General features: G+C 44.1%; 1 protein-coding gene across 3 annotated transcripts in view; it reads left to right on the top strand.

The window, feature by feature from the left end:
* The window catches only part of LOC117062319 (cytochrome b5), a 39795-nt gene that overhangs the window by 12769 nt on the left and 7132 nt on the right, over positions 1-19894 (top strand). For all 3 annotated transcript variants that reach the window (XR_004428308.1, XM_033175762.1, XM_033175755.1), the window contains exons 2-3: positions 16338-16466; positions 18679-18708. Coding sequence is in view for 2 of the 3 variants with exons in the window: in XM_033175762.1 (XP_033031653.1) it covers positions 16338-16466; positions 18679-18708 (159 nt within the window). In the remaining variant the exon portion in view is untranslated. The remainder of the gene's footprint in view (positions 1-16337; positions 16467-18678; positions 18709-19894) is intronic.

Genomic DNA, 19894 nt, shown 5'->3' with positions numbered 1-19894 from the left:
TTCTGATACTTTATTTTATTTCTACTTTGTCTCACCTGCATATTTCAACCCAGTTTATTATGATTAAACATGAAAGAGAGACCTAGTTATTTGGTATTGACAGGAAAAACAACAAAAGAGAGAGATGGGCACATGCCACTGTCAGTCCTGCTTTCTTCCACCTCTGGGCTCAGCGTAGGCTATTCTGTTATCTCTTCTTTTGTTTTTATTTATTTTTAATTATTATTTATTTAAGTCTTACTCTGTCGCCCAGGCTGGAGTACAGTGGCACAATCTCGACTCACTGCAACCTCGGCCTCCCGGGTCCCAGCAGTTCTCCCTGCCTCAGCCTCCTGAGTAGCTGGGATTACAGGTGACTGACACCATGCCCGGCTAATTTTTGTATTTTTTAGTAGAGACGGGGTTTTGTGTTGTTGGCCAGGCTGATTTCAAACTCCTGACCTCAGGTGATCCGCCTGCCTTGGCTTCCCAAAGTGCTGGGGTTATAGGTGTGAGCCACCGCCCCCGGCCTTGTCTCATCTGTTGGCTATTCCAGCTTAAGATAGATCGTGGTTAGAATCACAGCCTCTCTTAGGTCATCACTCATCAAGTGGGCCCCCAGTTTTGGTGGTTTGCGTATTCTTCTGAGGACATTGGGTTGCATTGGGTTACAAAGCAGGAGGTAAGCTGTGGCAGCTTTGGGCCTGGCTCTGGGCCTGGCAGGACTGGTGCCACAGTGCCCTCCTGCTCTTGTCCCTCAGAAGCAGGCCTGTCCCTGGTCCTTCCCTGTACCCCAAGGTCATCATGTCAGAATTGGTGGCTTATGTACCCTTCAGAGACTAGAGGAAGAGTTAGCACACCTGCTTTATTTTATCCAATGAGACAAGTATAGTAATGGTAGAAGTTGAAATATTGGTCAGGGCATAGTGACCAAAATTTGGTTCCCAGTACATTTTAGACCACACATTTACTAATTCAGTTCTAAAAGTAATTAAGAAGAATTTTGCTTATCTTTTTCAAGAAGGGGAAATTCTAACAGCATTCTGCAGGATGGTTGCCAGCTCACAGTCTGTCTGTGAGACCTGTCTGCCCTTGGCCTAACTAACCTTTAAGAACCATCTCATGTAGAAATGTCTATTGTTCTTACCATGTTTCTATGAATGTGTGCTGTTTGGTTCTGTGGTTCAGTAGAATCCAGCCAGTTGATTAAATCCAGAGAAAACTTTTGAGGTTGAAGGAGAGGTGGTGAGAAGGGGGTCCCTTGGGTTTGGTGCTGGAATTGGCCTTCAGTAATTTACAAAGGCCAGGAACTGTGCCAGGGACTATACACAGTCTCTGTGGCAATATAAAATGGGGATGGGCTTGAAGAAGGGAAAGTGAATTGATCTTTCTGGAACATCTCTACTTGCCAAGGAGTCTACTAATTAATTCACTTAATCCTGCAGATGGTTAGCTGCTAGATAGACTGTGCCTGAGGGACTCAGGAATCATCTGGACTTAGACCTCTGTTAGCAGATCTCAGGGAAGTGGCTCTCCTCTCAGTACACACAGTGGTTAGGAGACCTGGTGTGGAGTCATGCAGCCTACGTTCATTTCCCAGGGCCTCCCCTAACTGACTCCATCACCTCTGTCTGTAAAATGGGGATAATAGTAATGGTAATGGCTACCTCTTGGGCTTGTGAACTTTGGAAGGGTTCACACAAGTGCTCAGAGCACTTCCCTATACACAGTGAGCGTTTGTTAAATGTTACCCACTGATATTTGCCATTATTTGTCCCTAGACTTGTTCCCTGGCTGCTAGAGTGGAAAGGACAGAAGTTGAAGGCATTTTTTCAGGCTGTGAAATGCAGAGCTCTTCGGCAGAAACTCCAGGTGCTGTCTTCCAGTCTGGGCTAATTTCTCACTGGAGACCCAAGCCCTCACCTGAGCCATATAAAGTTACCCCTGTATCCTCCATGACACCATTGTGTTCTGCCTCAGGGCCTCCCTGTGTCTGTGTCCCGGGCTTGGGATGCCTCCCCTTGCTCACTTGGTGAATTCCTGCTGAAATGTTCACACAGAGTCCAAGCGTTGCCTCCTGAGTGACCCCTCCTGGGCCCTTTATCTGCCTCACACTCCTGGGAGAGTTAATCCCTCCATCTTTTGTGCCATGACTCCCGCACCTGATGCTCACCACATTTAGCTATTTGTCTACATATCTGTTTCCTTACTAGACTCTAACTTCTTGAGGGTGTGGCCATGACTTTGCCATTTTGGTAGCAACAGAGCATGGCTTGGCATTCGTCAGATGTTTGAATGAGTTTGTGGGTCCCGTAGGCAAGCTGGGTGATGGCCAGAGGGGCCTCTTTAGTTTCGTGCCGTGACCTTCAAGGTGAAATGGGAAGTAATTCCAGCAGTGCTTGTGGGGATTCAGTGAGAGGGTGGATATGAAGCCCCGAGTTGGTGCCCCGTGCAGACGCTGGCCCCTCCACAGAGTCCAGAATGGAGCAGGACAGAAGTCTGATGAGCTCAAACCAACTTGGAGGCCATCACCCTTTCCCGTCTTAGAAAAACAGCATCCGGAAGTGAGAGGAAATGTTTGGTCAGGGCATCTTGTTATCTTATTCTAAATCTTGCATCAAGTGTTCATTCTCCAAACTCTTTCGAGTTGTCTTCATTTTTGGCTTAACTATTGCAGATAAGCTCTTTAAATAAGTTAATTTTTGCCTAGTCATTGTTTATGGACAATCTCTTTACCCCACCGTTTTTGGTAGTGTCAAGCATTTGGAATGAAAGATCCTGTTTAAAACTCCAGAATGGATGGACTTCAGTCACTTAGCATTGCATTTAGGTGAAAAGGGTTTTTTGTTACGGTTGTCCTTTTCGAACATCTCTTACTTGCCAAGGAGTCTGCTAATTAATTGTATGACTTAATCCTGCACATGGGTAGCTACCAGATAGACTGTGCCTGAGGGACGTAGGAATCATCTGGACTTAGACCCCTGTTAGCAGATCTCAGGAAAGTGGCTCTCCTCTCAGTACACACAGTGGTTAGGAGACCTGGTGTGGAGTCAGGCGGCCTGCGTTCATTCCCCTGGGTTCATTTTTGCTTGGTTATGCAAACCCTCCGAAGGCATGACTTTGACCTGCTGCAGATTGTCATATTGTAGTGTCGTTTTGCATACGCTTTTGACTGTTTAATAGGGACAACCTTGTAGTCAAGTGGAACCCTGACAGTAGGGTGTGTGTGCGCACGTGTGTGTTTTGTGAATCTTTTGTACTTGGTAAGGCCCAGAAAGGCAGGGCAGATGACAACATTTCTTGAGGTTTAGAAGTATGTGAAATTTTCTCCCAAATTCTCAAAAGGGAAATTTATGAAGAAACTTTATTTTTAAGACATCTTTTTATATTTAAAGACACTTTGTTCAGAAATGTAAAAATGGTCATTTTATTTGCATGTTCAAAAAAAAGGTGGGGGGAACTGAACTCTCAAAGTCAGAAAGCAGGGTTCCCATTCCACCTCCCTCATGAGCTTTCAGTGTGGCACTGGGCTTCATTCCTCGCGTCCCATTTTCTGTCTGAAAATTTAGGATGTTGAGTCTCTGAAGGTCCTTTGCACCTCTAAGCCTCTGGGATTTTTCACCTTCACCCCACCGTTTTGAGTCCAGATCTCCAGCTCAGGTGTCTGGTTTTGATGCCGGGCTCACAGAGGAGGCGGAGGACAGTGGGCTGTGCAGGAAGCTGAGAGGAGTTAAGTATTAAGGCTGGCGCTTGTGATGGGTCGAAGGGGAGAGATGGGGTTGGAGAAGCCTCCGAGCTGGGTCAGATCCCGGTGCTGCGCTGGTGTTGGAGTGTCTGATCTGCGCACCGCCAGGTCCTCCCCGGCCACCCTACTCTGTGGCGATGGCTCCTGCAGCATGTTCTTCAAGCCTCCCCTTTTCAGTTTCTTCATCTTTATGTATCTGCTCTGTGGATCCACATCCTAACTATTCTAAAGGGGCTGAGGTTATTTTTTAATAGCTCCCACTTTTCCAGACTCTACTGTGTTCAGGCAGCAATTCAGATGCCCCTTCATGTTCCTCTTGCTGCTTGGTGCATGCCAGTCCCTGATTGGTAGGAAGCTTCTCGAGGCTCCGGACTGTGTATTCATGAGTTTCAGATGCTTCTGCATGTTCACACAGGTGGCGTTTCTTGACTAAATGATTGATGTTGTAATAAGAATTAGGCTCAGGAGATCCCCTGATACTGGCTTAAGCAGGACAGGAGTTTATTTGCCCTAAAGAAGTGAGCTTTGCCGCCAGAGCTGTGTGATAGCTGCGTCCCACTCCCTTCTTGGCCAGTCCTGGGGACAGCCTCATCCTCGTGCTTGGAGGCGGTATCTTCACTCCAGGCAGCAGGATGAAGGAAGACAGGGCACAGGGGATCCACCACTCCAGAGGGAAGACTTCTGGAAGGTTCTTCCATTCCATGAGCCAGAGTTTAACCACATGAGATACGCAGCTGCAAGGAGGCTGGGAAGTAGTTCTAACATCTTTCTTTGTTGGCCATTCCCAGCTCAGAGTTTTCAGTATTAGGGAGGAAAGGAGAAACAGACATTGGAGCAACGAACAATTCCGCCTCCCTCCCCCTCACCTGATTTGTTCAACTAAGGGCACCCCCTGTGCTGCATGGGTGTTGACGCTCTCTTTGAGAAGTTCCAGAGGCGTTTGATTTAGCTGCAGAAATTCACCACCGTAGGTTTTTGAGGAGGGTACAAGAAATGGTGAAAACAATATTTGAGGTTGAGATCCCAGCAGCAGTATATGCAAGGGACAAAAGTGGGATAAGGATTGGACTGAGGAAAAGCAGCTGGCAGCTGCAGCCAGAGGCCCTCCGTAGTTTCCCTTATCTGCTGTCAAGTGAGCCAGACTGTTAAACCTTTGACTTTGAGATTTTATAACTTGTTTCTCCAAGGCCACTAAAATGTAGCAATTTTAGGAGTTAAGGGCAACATTAAACAAAACTATTATTCTGTATCAAGCTTAAGACAATCTCATTTGACCTAGTTATTTGAGGAATATAGCTGGCAAAGATAATTCCAAAAATATGGTTTATATCCATTTTTACTTTCTGGGTAGAGTAAGGAACTATAAAATGGCCCTAGAAACAACAGGAATGAAGAATAGGCCTGGTAATCGTTTTCACCCAGTGACCAGTTTCTGAATAAGTAACAGTTACAGACTGCACATTCAAACCTAGAGTGACTGATTTTACCAACAGCATTTTCTTTCTCCTTAAGATTATTGCCTTCACACTAAGAATGTATTATTTGTTGAAATCATCTGTATCAAGTCACATCAAATTTATTTTATCTTGCCAGTTTTTATAGATCCGCTTTTAGTGTACACTCTTAAGTAGAAAATATAATTTTCTTGCAGTTTTAAAACTCCTTTATACTGTGGAATCTCTAATAATACATTTATTTAGCATTTCTCTTTGGACTCATTCTAAAAAGAAGTGGAAGCATCACTTGTGTATATTTTCTCATTCTTGGCCTCTTAACCTACGAAGTTATCTCAAGATCATGTCTTTATTGATTGTACTTACTTTACAGCTGACTTGTGACATATTTGCACTATTGTGCTATTATAAATCACCTTCTGCTGTTTTACTCTGATATGTTTTCTTGTATGGGAAATTGGACTCCTTATTTTCATGTGGAAGCAGCCATGTGTGCGCTCTCTCACTGTTACTTATTACTGAAGTGGGGAGCATTTGAGAACTGGAGAACGGCGTGCACATGAAGAAGGCCTTCTAGGGACTGGCTGTGCCATGTGAACAGTCCTGGGTGTGCCATCCATGGGGCCTGCCAATATTGCCTGGAAGGTTTGGGTCAGCTTCTTTTTTGTGTGACCTTGGTGGAAACCACTGAGCAACATGGCATTAAACAGGCCACGTGTCTTCCCAGCGAGGTGCTTACAATGTAGGTATGAAGGAAGGAAGCCCTGTGATCCCTGGGGGAACTGTGAGTGTAGACCTGGTCCTGATAGCCTTGGTATCTCTCCTGCAGGAAGAATCCCAGGAGCAGGTGAATCCCACCTGCATTGAGCATCTTTCAGTTTAGAGCAAATCCTTACTGCTTAGAGTATATTTAGAAAGAGGCATGGCAAGGGCCATGGCTGGGCCGGCTTTGTAGGTGATGAGCTGTATGTTGCCCATCAGCCTTTAAGTGTGTTGCTTTTTTACAGCTGGTCACTCAGCAGTGTCTATCTGAAAATACTGGCTTGGTGCTATTAATTAAGGATGAAATGAAAAGCTTGTTTCTGTGTGTTAGCATTGTCCAAAGGACTGTAAATAGTGCTTAATTCATTATGGATATTTGATGCCCAGTGAAGAATAATTTACCAAGTTTGTAAAAAGAGTATTTTCTTCCTTTTTAAACTCTTTTATTTCTTAGGAAACCAAGGCTGTACCTCTTAGATCCTTGAATAGCGCAGAGGTGCAGGAAGTGCCGTTCGTTGGGATGACTGGTGTTGGGCAGGGGGGTGACCTTACCCTCCAGTCGGTCACTCGGCACACAGGGGCTTCTTCCCTTGACTGTCCTTCTAGCTGGAGATGACCTAGGCTTTCCTTGAAGTTATTGATACCGTTCAGCTAGCACTTCATTTTCTGCCATATTTGCATTCCTTTCATTTTTGTGCGTACGTATTTGGTGGACCCTTGACCTTGATAAATCCTCAGCTTTACAAGTACAATTACAACTGTGTTTCTCACATTACATGAAGTATAACTGAAAAGGTTAAGACACCAGATTTTTAGTGATAGTAAAAACAAGGACTAAAGTCATAAAACTCTTTTTTTTGGTTTTGTTTTTGAGATGGAGTCTCACTTTTGTCACCCAGGCTGGAGTGCAGTGGCATGATCTCAGCTCACTGCAACCTCTGCCTCCTGGGTTCAAGCAATTCTCCTGCCTCAGCCTCCCAAGTAGCTGAGATTACAAGCGCCCACCACTACACCTGTCTAATATTTTTGTATTTTTAGTAGAGACAGGGTTTCACCATGTTGGCCAGGCTGGTCTTGAACTCCTGACCTCAGGTGATCCACCCACCTCAGCCTCCCAAAGTACTGGGATTACAGGCATGAGGCACTGTGCCTGGCCACCATAAAACTCTTAATTTATATTAAATTAATGCAAATAAAAGAAACGCTGCTGTGCAAGCTTTCTTTGCCTTGTCATTATCCAGACAGGAACTTCTTCACTTCACCTCTTGTTAGAAATACCAAAATTGTTAGAAATAGGTAATTGGTATTGCAAGGAAATGTCAGCATGGAGACAAAAGATCTCTCAGCAAAACAGTCTTTACTTTCTGCAGAAAGGGTGCTCAATGGCAGGTGGAACAATGGCGAGAGCACACCTGAACAAAGGAAAAGCAGACATACTTATCCCTTACACATTTGGTTCGTCCTTACTGCTATGTCCTGCATCCCTTGGCTGGAGCAGGACCTCACACTCTTAAACTGATACCCAGTTTGCTAATAGCCTAAAACTTTCCTAAATAGGTAAGTGCAAAGAAGAACAAAGAAGTTGCTTAGGAAAGGTTTAAGGAAGCAATAACAATTCCAAATGAGAAAGGGGCCTAGGCTGTGAGCTGGAATGTGTCCGTGAGCATGTCCAACAGTTACATAGGATAGGGCTTAACAAAGAGTTATTAGCACAAAGCAAGGAGGCTTGAAGAAAGTTAGTCTTTAAAAGAATCTATTATTTCTAACACTTAGGATTTATTCTTTAACAAGAAGGGGAGCTTTGAAGAGGAAACTTTTTACTTTCTATACCTCTTTATGCCTTAGGGTTGGCAAGATGGTGAAACAGGTCAGGCTTGATCCTAAAACCTGCCACAGAGTCATCGGAGACTCATTTGGTCCTTGGCCATCTTCAACTTTTATGTTGGCCTCCCCTTGCATGAGTCAGTTGATAGCAGCGTATTCTGCCAGAGTAGTTCAGTTTGTGGCAAACTGTTGTTCTGGAGATACTTTGCACACAAGGTAACTACAGTTAATGTATTGTGTACTTGAAGATTGTTGGGAAAATCTTAAGTGATCTCACCACACATGCACACACACACACAGAAAGTACATGAGGTGGTGGATATGGTGATTAGCTTGATTGAATCATTTCACAATGCATATGTGTATCAAAGCCTTACACTGTGTACATTACATATATACAATTTTAATTTTTATTTCTTAAATATACCTTGATAAATCTGGGGAACATTTTTAAAAATTAAAAAAGAAGGTGAGAATCATCAAACTGCACTGTGGGATGAAGGCTGGAGAGTCAGAGAGGTACCCGTGGTAGCCATGGGGCTCGTTCATTCCTGCCTTCAGGGAAAGTCACCCAAATCCACACTTCAGTGATATTTCAGCTACTGCGAGTTTAGGACCCATTGGGTCATCTGTAGACAGTCAGAACTATGAGGCTGTCTCAGGGAAGGCCAGAAGTCTCTTCTGTGCTATTTCTTTATCCCCAGATGAACTGCATGCTTCTTCAAGCTTGGATCACGTTGATGTTTCATGTACTTTTTTCTGTCCCACACAATGCCTTGCACAAAGTAGGCAGTAAAATGTTTTGATGAACTGAATCAGACAGGAGTTAAGTATGAAATCATATGATTTGAATGGGAAGAACTGTTAGAGCTCAGAAAAAGTAGAGTGCTATGAAAGGAGGAGTTGGAATGAGAGGGAAAGTTCCCATCAGCCACTGAACTGGTTATATATAATAATTACAAAACCAGTATGTAAGAATGATCCGTGCTTATCTCATTTATTTATCCAATGAATACTTATGGGTATTGAACTAAGAGTTAGAGAAACAGTGATGAACAAGACAGATCCATGAATCTTAGAAGCAAATTAATATGAAAAGTCGCTGTCACTAGGTATGCTCCAGGGAGGAGCTCTGGGACCTCCCTCAATACCAAACCCCGAGGGTGCTCAAGTTCCTGATATAGAATGATGTAGTATTTGCATATAACCTAGAGGCATCCTCCTGAATATTTTAAATCTAGATTACTTATAATACCTAATGTAATGTAAATGTTAGATAAACAGTTATTAGACTGTATGGTTTAGAAAGTATTGACAAGAAAAGAAGCCTGTTCATGTTCAGTACAGAAGCAGTTCTTTTCCTGGATATTTTCCATTCATGGTTGGTTGAATCTACGGGTAAGGAACCCGTGGATATGAGGGCTGACAATAATTGTAGGTAGTGACAAATGCTGAGAGGGAAATACAGCAGTAAAGGATAAAGGTAATAGTGTAGGGACACAGGCAGGGTGCTTTAATTAATTTTTTAACTTTGTGAATGATGGGGTCTTGCTCTGTTGCCTAGGCTGGGGTGCAATGATGCAGTCATAGCTCACTGCAACGCTGAACTTCTTGCCTCAAGCAGTCCTCCCACATTGGTCTCCCAAAGTGTTGGGATTACCGGCGTGAGCCACCACACCCAGGCAGGCTGCTTTAGATGGGGAAGTCAGGGGAGGGCTCTGAGGTGTTGACATTTGAGCAGAGCATAAGTGAGGTGATGGATGAAATCTTGTAAAGGTCTAGGAGACCAGCATCCCAAGCAGAAGGCAGATGTTGGGTTCTGAGATGGGGACCAAGGGTGGCCAGCTGGAGGGCCTGCCAGAGGCTATGTGGCCATGCCCATGAGCAAGGGCCTTGTAGGACATGGCAAATACTGGATGTTTGTGGGAACATGTTTGTGGGAACAGCAGTGGGAACCTGTTACCGTTAGAACATCACTGAAAGCATCTGTTTCATCTCTGAAACTCCTCTACTTTACCTTCTATCTCTGCACCACCATTACTGCCACCCCTCTAGACTACGGCAGCATGATGCTTTCCCAAGGTACCATAATCAGCTTCTAAAAGTCTTCATGGCATGGCAGTCTCAGGGGAACTGATGCTAGGAGGGTGGGAGACCAGCTCGGTGACAATTGCTGTTGTTCTGGGTGGTGGCAGGGGAAGTGGTGAGAGGTGGTTAGATTCTCAGTCTGTTTTGAAGATTGCCAACTGGATTGGCTGATGGAGTAGATGAAGAAAGAAAGAGGAATAAAGCTTGACTCCTGGGCTTTTGGCTGCAGCATCTGGGTGTGTGGCGGCAGCATTTCCTGTGAATGAAAGACCGGAAGGAGTGTGTTTTGGGGAGAAAGTGAGACATGCCATTTGGTCCTGTTGTGCTGGGGTGTGCGTTAGCGGTGGAGTGGAAGTGCTGAGTAGCTTCTGCACGTGGGAGGGACCTGGGGCTCTTCCACTGCTTTCCTTGGCTGACAGATGATACTCTAAGTGGGGAGACTTGATAAGATCATCAGGAAAGCCAACGCAGATGGAGGAGGGGTGAGGGCCAGGGACTGAGCCCCAGGGTGCTCCTGCGTTTAGACACGTAGACATCAGGAGACTGTGGTGGCTGAGAAGGTTGGAAGAACACAAGCAGAGCCTGTTCCCCTGGAAGGCAAATAAAGAAGGCAGTTCAAGGACGAGAGAACCGCTGTGCAAAATTCTGCTGCGAACTTTTATATGTGAGCTGTCTAAAGCCATGGAGCAACAGGAGCTGGGAGCCGACATTGCTGTTTACAATGCAGGGGTGTGCTGTGTCTTCCTGAAAGTCCTTTAGTATTGTATTGGGTAGGGGTGTGGCAGTTAATGTCTTCTGAATTTAGACTGTGTCGACCTTCAATCTTTTAAAGTGTATTTCCTGTTTATTTTCCCATAGCTAACCTTTAAATTATAGATGCAAAAAGCAAAAGCCATTTCCAGTTATTGGTATTCCCTGGGTTGTATCTGGGGATTCTCATATGCTGTCGAGAACAAGGTATATTTGGGTAACTTACAAAGTGGAGATTTCACAAAAGCACGTGGGAGACATTAGGAGCCACAAGATATGTGGGCATGATGAGTGAGTTCCAGTAACCGGTTTAGCCTTAAACGTGGTCTCTCTCCCTGACACCTGTTCTCAGCATTTGGCCCCACCTTCCATTCAGTTGTGCAAACCAAACATTGGCTCCAGCGGCGCTTCCTGTCTCCCCCGCCATCCTTACTGTCCGGAAGCCCTCTCATCCACTCTGCCTCACACCATGCACACCCTGGCACCTGCAACTGCCCCCACCCTACCCTCTGACATGGCTGCAGAGAACAGCCTTCCCTCACCCTCTCTTGCCCTTTTGTCTGCTGTCCACTCCGAAGCCTGGGTTATATTTTAAGATTAAATCTGATTGCGTTACCTCCTCAACTTAGATCCTTACCATGGCATCTCATTGCTCACAGGACAAAGATCAGAATCCTTTGAGAGGCCCAAAAGCAGCACACGGCCTGGCACAAAGCAGCACACGGCCTGGCCTTTTCTCCTACCCTGGGACCCTATGAGTCCTTCCCTTCCAGACCCTGAACTCACCGTTCCCCGCCCCTGCTGCACCTTCCCCGGACACCCCTTGGCCCTTGTTGACTGCCACTCCTGCCTTGTGGTACAGCTCAGCAGGGCCCGTCCTGACCCCTTTGTGTGGGTGACATTCCTCTGTCATATTCTTCATGGCACTAAACTCGTTCATCTCAGGACACTTCCTCTCACTTGCAGTGGCATCGTGGTAGTTACTCCTGTAGTTACTTCTGTTTCATCCCTCCGGCTGTGAACTCCCTGAGGCGGGAGCCATTGCTATCTTGGCTCCAACTGTGGCTGCCACATGGAGACCTTCATGCGTGTTTGTTGGGCGAATTAACTCAAGTGCATAATAACAAAAACAAATGGACATCTTCCTCTAGAAAGACGGAAGACTGTTGGGGGCAGCTCACATGGAAACAGCTTTGCATCTCCGTGCCCATCCCCACTTCTGGGTCCTCCTTACTGTCCCACGACATCCTCTCCCCGGGTTCTGCAGCTGGTCACTTCCCACGCATGGTCGCATGAGTAGAGGCTTAGCAAGGAGTGCGTTATGGAGGACGGATTTCTGCTACCCGCTTCACCGAAGTGGAAGCACAGCTTCCATGAGGCTCAGCTTCTTTGGGAGAATTTCACCTCTTTTGTTACCTCTAATCTTACCTATGTGTAACCACACATTTTGGTGGTCTTCTTAAATCTTTTAGATAGTCATCAGATAATTTTACTTACCTGTTATTCTACCACTTTCTACCTTGCCTTTTCTTCAGGCCACCGCCAAGGGCTATAACCTGCCTAAAGGTTAGGACATATACCGCTGCCACACATTGATCTCTGGGCATAACCAAGATGGCATAACCAGCAGCATTTCCAGTTTCTCTTTGTCTCTTCAGAATGCTGACAGACAAAGAAGAGCATTTTCTTTAGTCTCCAAATGTGTGGCTCACACCTGTAATCCCAACACTTTGTGAGGCTGAGGCAGGTGGATCACCTGAGGTCAGGAGTTCAAGACCAGCCTGACCAATCTGGTGAAATCCCATCTCTACTATAAAAAGTAGCCGGGCGTGGTGGTGGGCGCCTGTAGTCCCAGCTACTCCGGAGACTGAGAGAGAAGAATCGCTTGAACCTGGGAGGCGGAGGTTGCAGTGAGCTGAAATCGCGCCACTGCACTCCAGCCTGGGTGACAGAGCGAGATTCCGTCCCCCCACAAAAAGTGTTGTGTGCATATTAAAATTGCTGCATATATTTGCTAACAAGAGTGAGAAGACTGACAGGATTGACAAGTTTCAAAATATGATTTAGATTCAGTTTACTTGGCAAAGTGTCTCTCCATAATACATATATTTCAAGGAAAATATTAGATATTACAAAAAGCCACCCTCATCTTTTACTGTCTTTTCAAGATGAGTTATTTTTTCCAAAATATCAATTTTTAGGATTTGATTTTCCTACTAATTATTAAGATAGACCTTTAGGATAGAGTGAAAATATTTTAGTGTCAGTTCGTTTATTCTAAGCTATGCTTTTTTCTTAGTTTTTTAAATCTTTAAAATTTTACATGTGTTATCAGAGAAACGAATATAATCCAAGATGTTTCTCTTTTCTCTCTCTCTCTCTCTTTTTTTTTGTTAGAAAATTGCCCCACAAATGGTTTAGGCAAGGTAAAAACCAGAGGTTGATAGGTAAATTCATACATACTTATCCCTTGTTCCTGTTCTTGGTCAAAAATTAAGGTGAGGAGTTGCCCTGTTGTAATTCTGTTTCAGATGAAGACTGTCGAATTACCCCATGAAATCGAATGTTTATTTTCTCCATTTTAGCACTTTAAAGATCAGAATTCTGTATCTAAAAACTTGTCTAAGTCTGCGATTCTTTACAAACGGCCAAGTCCATGCTTTTAACCTCACTTGAAGTCGTCCTTTGAACATTGGCTGTCCCTGGTAAACAATGATTGACTCTGGGAGATTTGTCTCCACTGACGTGTCCTTAACAGGAATCAAAAGTTACGGCAGCTCCTGGGTTAAGCAGTCCCCATGCGAGTAACGGCAGTCTGTGAGTTTACGTAGCTGTGGGTGCCGGCTGCGTCCTTTTGTATGTCACCATGTGGCTTCTCTCTACTCAGTAGGTGAGTGGAAGTGCCCAACCTTAGGCAGACTTTTCCGGAATCAACAAAACCATGTTTTTATTGCTGCAGCCTTGGAGAGGAATCCAGAAGCTTGAGGTTGGCTTTGAGGTAGCCATTCTGTCGTCTGCACGTCTGGCGTGCATTCCCATGCCTGTTTCAGGTGGACTTTTAATCATCTAAATGGCCCCAGTAGAAGACGTTTTAATAAATTGGGGGGATGTCTGTACAATGTAACAGCATGTAGCCATGTCAGAGTCCCATTGAGGAAGAATACTTAGTGACTGACATGGTTTGCACATGTTCCCACCAAACCTCTGTTGAAATGTGGCCTCCAGGATAGGAGGTGGCCGAGCAGGAATGTTTGGGTGATGGGGACAGATCCCTTATGAATGGCTTTGTGCCGTCCTCGCAGTAGTGAGTGACTTCTCACTTTGTTAGTTCAGGCAGAGTTGGTTGTTTGAAAGAGCCTGGGACCACCTCCTCTCTCGCCATGAGATGCGTGAGCTCCCCTGTGCCTTCCACTGTGCGTAAAAGCTTCCCGAGGCCTCACCAGAGACTGAGCAGATGATGGTGCCATGCTCATGCAGGCTGCAGAACTGAGGGCCAAAGTAACCTCTTTTTTTTTGTAAATGATCCAGTCTCAGGTATTTCTTTGTAAATGATCCAGTCTCAGGTACTACATTAGTACAAAACAGACTAACGTAGTGACACTGGAAAGTGTTTAATAAAAATGCTGGGTAATAGTTATTGAGCATGAATGATGTGTCAGATACATATATTAATACGTTTCTTCCTCAAAAACTGTATACGGATTTTCCCAAGTTCACAGAGTGAGTGGTTACCAGGAGGCACCCCTGCCTCTGTATCATGTATTACCTCGTTTTTAGTTTCTAAAACAATGCACAGGATAATGATCACAGTTTCTATCAAACATTATATACACATATGTGTGAGTGTATGTCCAGCTCTCTGGAGGCAAGATGATAGGTGATTTTAATGTTCTTCTTTGTACTTCCCAATTTTTCTGCAGCATAGATGGATAAATGTTATAAAAAGAAAAAACAAAAGAGTGGCTTTCCTTAGCACTAGGTATGTTTAGACAAAGTAGGAAGAGAAACGGTTTCAGAACAGAACAATGATCCACCTTCCTACAATGTTATGTGCCCTGATGTCTTCATTACTGAGAGAAATTAAGGACTGACCACAGTCAACTCTGCAAGGGAGACTGGTTTTTGTCCAGTTGTTGGACACTTGCAGGTGACTTGCCCAAGGTCAGGATGAATCTAAGATAACATTCAAGCTCAGTTAAAGAAGGTTTTTCTTTTTCTTTCTACAATAGTACATATTTAGGATGCCTTGCCCAAGCTCCACTTCCTTTTTTATTACTCTGAGAGCTGCTTCCCTTGCCGGAGAATCTCTAGACCTCCTTACCTCTGTCCTGTGACTAAGCCCCACTTGTCAATCATCTTGGAGAAAAAATTTCCCTCCCTGCATCATGACCATCTTGGTTCACTAATTAAAGCAGATGAAATCACTAAAACTCCTTTATTCCACAAGACGCTCTTCCTGCCTCTCCCCAGTGCGGAGTCAAGCCCCTGCCTCCATGCCTCCACTGTGTCCTGGCAGCACTGTGACCTGGTGACAGCGTCTTCAGCAAGTTACTTGTTTTTTTTTTTGTTTTGTTTTTTTCTTTTTTCCTACCAGAAAGTGAGTTCTGCAAAGGCAGAGACTTATCTGTCTGACAGGCTGTGCTGTCTGTGCATTGCTGGCACGGGCACGCAGGGTGCTTTCCAGAGGGAAGTGACTCACACGTGCCTCTTGTGAATCGCCATCTCGGGCATGCCAGCTCTTGAGGCCACACTTAGACTAAGTAGTCAGGGTAGTCGGTCTCAGGTGCAGGAGTCAAGAAAAAATAGATTGGGTAGAGAATAAGAGCAGTTTTGAGAGCCTTATGGAAAAACAAAACAGACATTATTACCAAAGGATGAAGGACACGAGCCTCATGCTTTTTCTAAGCTGTACGAATGACATGGGGAAGCAACACATGGTATTAGTGAAATACCTTGTTTCTTTCTTTCTTTCTTTCCTTCTTTCTCTCTCTCTTTTTTTTTTTTGAGACAGTCTCGCATTGTCGCCTAGGCTGGAACGCAGTGGCGCAATCTCAGCTCACTGCAACCTCCACCTCCTGGATTCAAGCGATTCTTAAGACTCAGCCTTCTGAATAGCTGGGACTACAGGTGCCCGCCACCACGGCTGGCTAATTTTTGTATTTTTTGGTAGACAGGGTTTCGCCATGTTGGCCAGATTGGTCTCAAACTCCTGAAGTCAAGTGATCTGCCTGGGATTACAGGCGTGAGCTACTGTGCCTGGCTGGGAAAGGTTGTTTTTAAATTTTTTTTTTTTACTTCTATCTTTTTGAGGGTCTCCCTCTGTTACCCAGGCTGGAGTACAGAGGTGTAGTCACTGTTCGCTGAAGCCTCAGCCCCTTGAGCTTATGCCATCCTCCCACCTCGGCCTCTCATGTAGCTGGGACTGCAAGGGTGTGCCACCATGCCTGGCTAATTATTTTAAATTGTATTTTATAGTACAGGGTTTCACAGTGTTGCCCAGGTTGGCCTTGAACTTGGGCCCAGGCAATGCTGCTGCCTAGGCCTATTGTACTTACATGATGGAAATTGAATATAAAGGCCTGTGTTGTTTTAATCCATGTTTATGTACAAGTTACAGTCTCCTGTTGTCATCTGTGTCTTCTGAAGCAGTCACCTGTTTGGTTAAATAAATTCTGGCCATTTTCTCTTAATTCATTTACCTGAAAAAAAATTTGTTCTCCCTCTCCTTTGAACAGCATCCTGGTGGGGAAGAAGTCTTAAGGGAACAAGCTGGAGGTGACGCGACTGAGAACTTTGAGGATGTCGGGCACTCTACAGATGCCAGGGAACTGTCCAAAACATACATCATTGGGGAGCTCCATCCGGTAAGTACATTTTGGGGGCCTTTTATTACAAGTATTTAAGGCTATCAGATGACCTTACCCAAGTCTGTAAGCTTGCATGTATACACATTTCAAAAGGAGTAAAGCAAAAACAACTCCTGATTTTAGGACACCATTTTTGTCGCAAATAAATTGACCAAAAATGTCTTTGCATTTCACTGTTGCTTTTTTTTTTTTTTTTTTTGAGACAGGTCTTACTCTGTCACCCAGGCTGGAGTGCAGTGGCACGATCATGGCTCACTGCAGCCTCCACCTCCTGGGCTCAAGCCGTCCTCCTGCCTCAGCCTCTTGGTAGCTGGAACTACAGGCACACACCATCACACCTGATAAATTTCATATTTTTTGTAGAGATGGGGTTTCACTGTGTTGCCCAGGCTGGTCTCAAACTCCTGGGTTCAAGCCATCTGCCCATCTCAGCCTCTCAAAGTGCTGGGATTACAGGCATGAGCCCCTGTGCCCAGCCTGGATGCATTTTTTACTGGCACTTCGTTTTAGTCAGCATGCCGCACCCCACAGCCACGCCCAGGTAGTGGAGTGCTGCTCAGTCCTAGAAGTTCCGTGGGGCGGCACCTTTTACAGGGTGGGAGAATCAACCCAGCATTGCTTTCTTTCCTTTTCTGACCGCAATATTTTTATTAAGAATTCCACTTCTACTTTCATCAGACCAAGGATATTTTAGTTCTAAAAAATGATTTAAAAAATATAAAAATGGAGCTATGTGAAATGAATAAGCTCTGCCTTCTGTAGAACTAGTGCATTGTCCGTATTCCGCTTACTGTACCCCAGACCTTCAAGGATGTCAGCGCTGGACCAGTCCGTTGACCAACTTTTGGAAACTGGCTTAATTTGGCTTTTCTTTCTTTCTTTTTTTTTTTTTTTTTGAGATAGAGTCTCGCTCTGTTGCTCAGGCTGGAGTGCAATGGTGCAATCTCAGCTCACTGCAACCTCCACCTCCCGGGTTCAAGCAATTCTCCTGCCTCAGCCTCCCAAGTAGCTGGGATTACAGGCTCCTGCCACTGTGCCTGGCTAATTTTTTTGTATTTTTAGTAGAGACAGGGTTTCACTATATTGGCTAAGTTGGGCTCGAACTCCTGACCTCAGGTAATCCACCCACCTCGGCCTCCCAAAGTGCTGGGATTACAGGTGTGAGTCACCGCGCCTGGCTCTAATTTGGCTTTTCTATGAACAAGGATGGGATCAGGCATGTTGGGCTGTGTTATGATTTTAGACCCTTCTGTGGCAGTTGTAAATGACCATGTTAAATGTCACTAGTCTATCAACCTAAGTTGTCAGGAAAATCGCTCATTCCAAGTGAGCAAACTGAGAAACTCTTAAAAATACAGGAAAAGCCTTATCATATACCACTGATGCTTCCTGTAATGACTGTGAATGAAGGAAAGGTTACATTAGGTTCTTTATAGAAGGCTCGGAAGTAGGAAATCCATTTGAGAACAGCTTCATTGAGTGGGGAGGTTCGTTTGATTTTGTTTTTGGTGGTAGGGGAGATGTACTATGAGGGAGGAAACTTCATTTATCTGACAAGTTTATTTGCCCCTATATTTTCATCCCATACTTCACAAAGGCTAAGTTGTTTTGGGGTCATCAGGGAGGCCTGCCCTTACACATGCCTGATCCCATCCTTGTTTCCACCTGTGGGTTAGGTTTCAGGCTCTGACTGTGGCATTTCTACTTCATCTGCCCCCTGGGCTTCCCCCTGGCCAGCCTTTAAACACACTGTCTTTTTGACAACTTCAGCCTGAAGTTGAAATAGTTTATGACTCTAAACCTGGGAGATGGCAGGGCTTAACTGAAGAGGTCACACACATAAGAGACACATGCACAATCTCAAATGGAATCTGAGAGGACAGAAGGGAAGAATTAGTCTTCAGCTGCTCCTAAATTACATATCACAATCTGAGTCTAATAAAGGTGTGTGCACATCAACATGTGCAGAGGACTGTCATGGCTGCCGTTCTAAACTTTGGAACTCTAGATAGAAAATATCTCTTGGCACTTAATCTGCTACTCATTTTTGCTGTTAAATCAGATGGATCAAACTTTGTGTTTAATAGCTAAATGTTGAATCTGAAATGGTAATTACTGAGTTGTAATTAAAATCTCAAAGTCAACATTTTGGAAGTGGTACTTTTGTAGATTTTTAAATTCCATAATATGCCTTATTTTTTCCTTGCAGGATGACAGAGCGAAGTTAAACAAGCCTCCGGTGAGTGTGACCATCTCTAATGTCTCTGGATGTTCTCATTGTATTTAATACTTGTCAAACTGAAGGCAGAGGTGTTTTATTTACCTGACTGAGGCCAGCACAGGTCTTTCTAGATAAATGAATATGTAACCTACTGGCTCAGCAAATATTTTTTATTTATGGAAACCTGTCAGTATGATTTGTTAGGATGGCTTGTGTGTAATTTTTTTAAGGCTGTCAATACTTAAACTACTTTCTTCGTCATAATTATCAATATATACCCTTTGAAGAGCTACGTTTTGTAGTAGCACTGCTTGTGATCTAAAAGATTTGACACAAGCCTTATTTTCAGAGAACTTAAAATCTGGATGGACAGTGGTTTTATTACTTAAATCTTTAAGGGTACGTCTCATGTCTTCTTCATCTGTAAGTCTCTTGGACATAGTAGGTGGTCATAAATATTTGTCAGGTGAATTTAATGAAATTAAATAGTACCCTTTTGACTTACTTTTCCTTGGGAAAGGAAAATAACTCTGGCAATACTAGTTTTATGTTATGATTCACTAGCCTTTCTCTTTCAACTGACCGTCTAACTGATATTTGAAGATAAATGTAGGGTGACAATGGAAGAGCACAGCCTAAGTTCCTGAAAAGTACAAGTAGGCAAAGTAGTTTCTAGTGTCTAATTAAAGGACTCTGGGGGAAAGTTTTGCTTAAAACACACGACAAAAAAGAAAGTATAATTTTTTGTTTTAGTGTAAATTCTTGGTTTTATTAGAGAAAGTGCAACAACAAGACCCCACTGAGCTTGTGTCGAGAACTGGTGAGCTGATTTTTTGAGTTGTTGCTGCCAAGACATCGTCTTTAATCTACAAAAGGATCAAAGCAGTTAATCCAATAATATAAGCTTAAAGGCCACATTTACCTCAACATCCCTGATAGTACAATAAAAGTCTTGGGTAATGCTGTTTAGTACAAAGCAATTTTATTTGTATATTCTCTCCTTATTCAAGAAAGACTCAAGTTCAATGTTAATGATATGAGTACTTCCAGAAGATAAAAAATTGACTTCAGAATTTGAATGGCCTCTGTGACAATTGCTCAGAACGCTTGCTGTGAGTTCATTTGACGTTAGCACTTTTTTTGAGGCTACTTTTTGGACAGCTGAAATTCTGTGATGCATGAAGTTTTTCCTTTTGCTCTGAAG

The sequence above is a fragment of the Trachypithecus francoisi genome, unplaced genomic scaffold (genome assembly GCF_009764315.1).
Source record: "Trachypithecus francoisi isolate TF-2019V2 unplaced genomic scaffold, Tfra_2.0 Contig01474, whole genome shotgun sequence".
Lineage (NCBI taxonomy): Eukaryota > Metazoa > Chordata > Mammalia > Primates > Cercopithecidae > Trachypithecus > Trachypithecus francoisi.
This window is presented reverse-complemented; position numbering and strand designations above follow the sequence as displayed.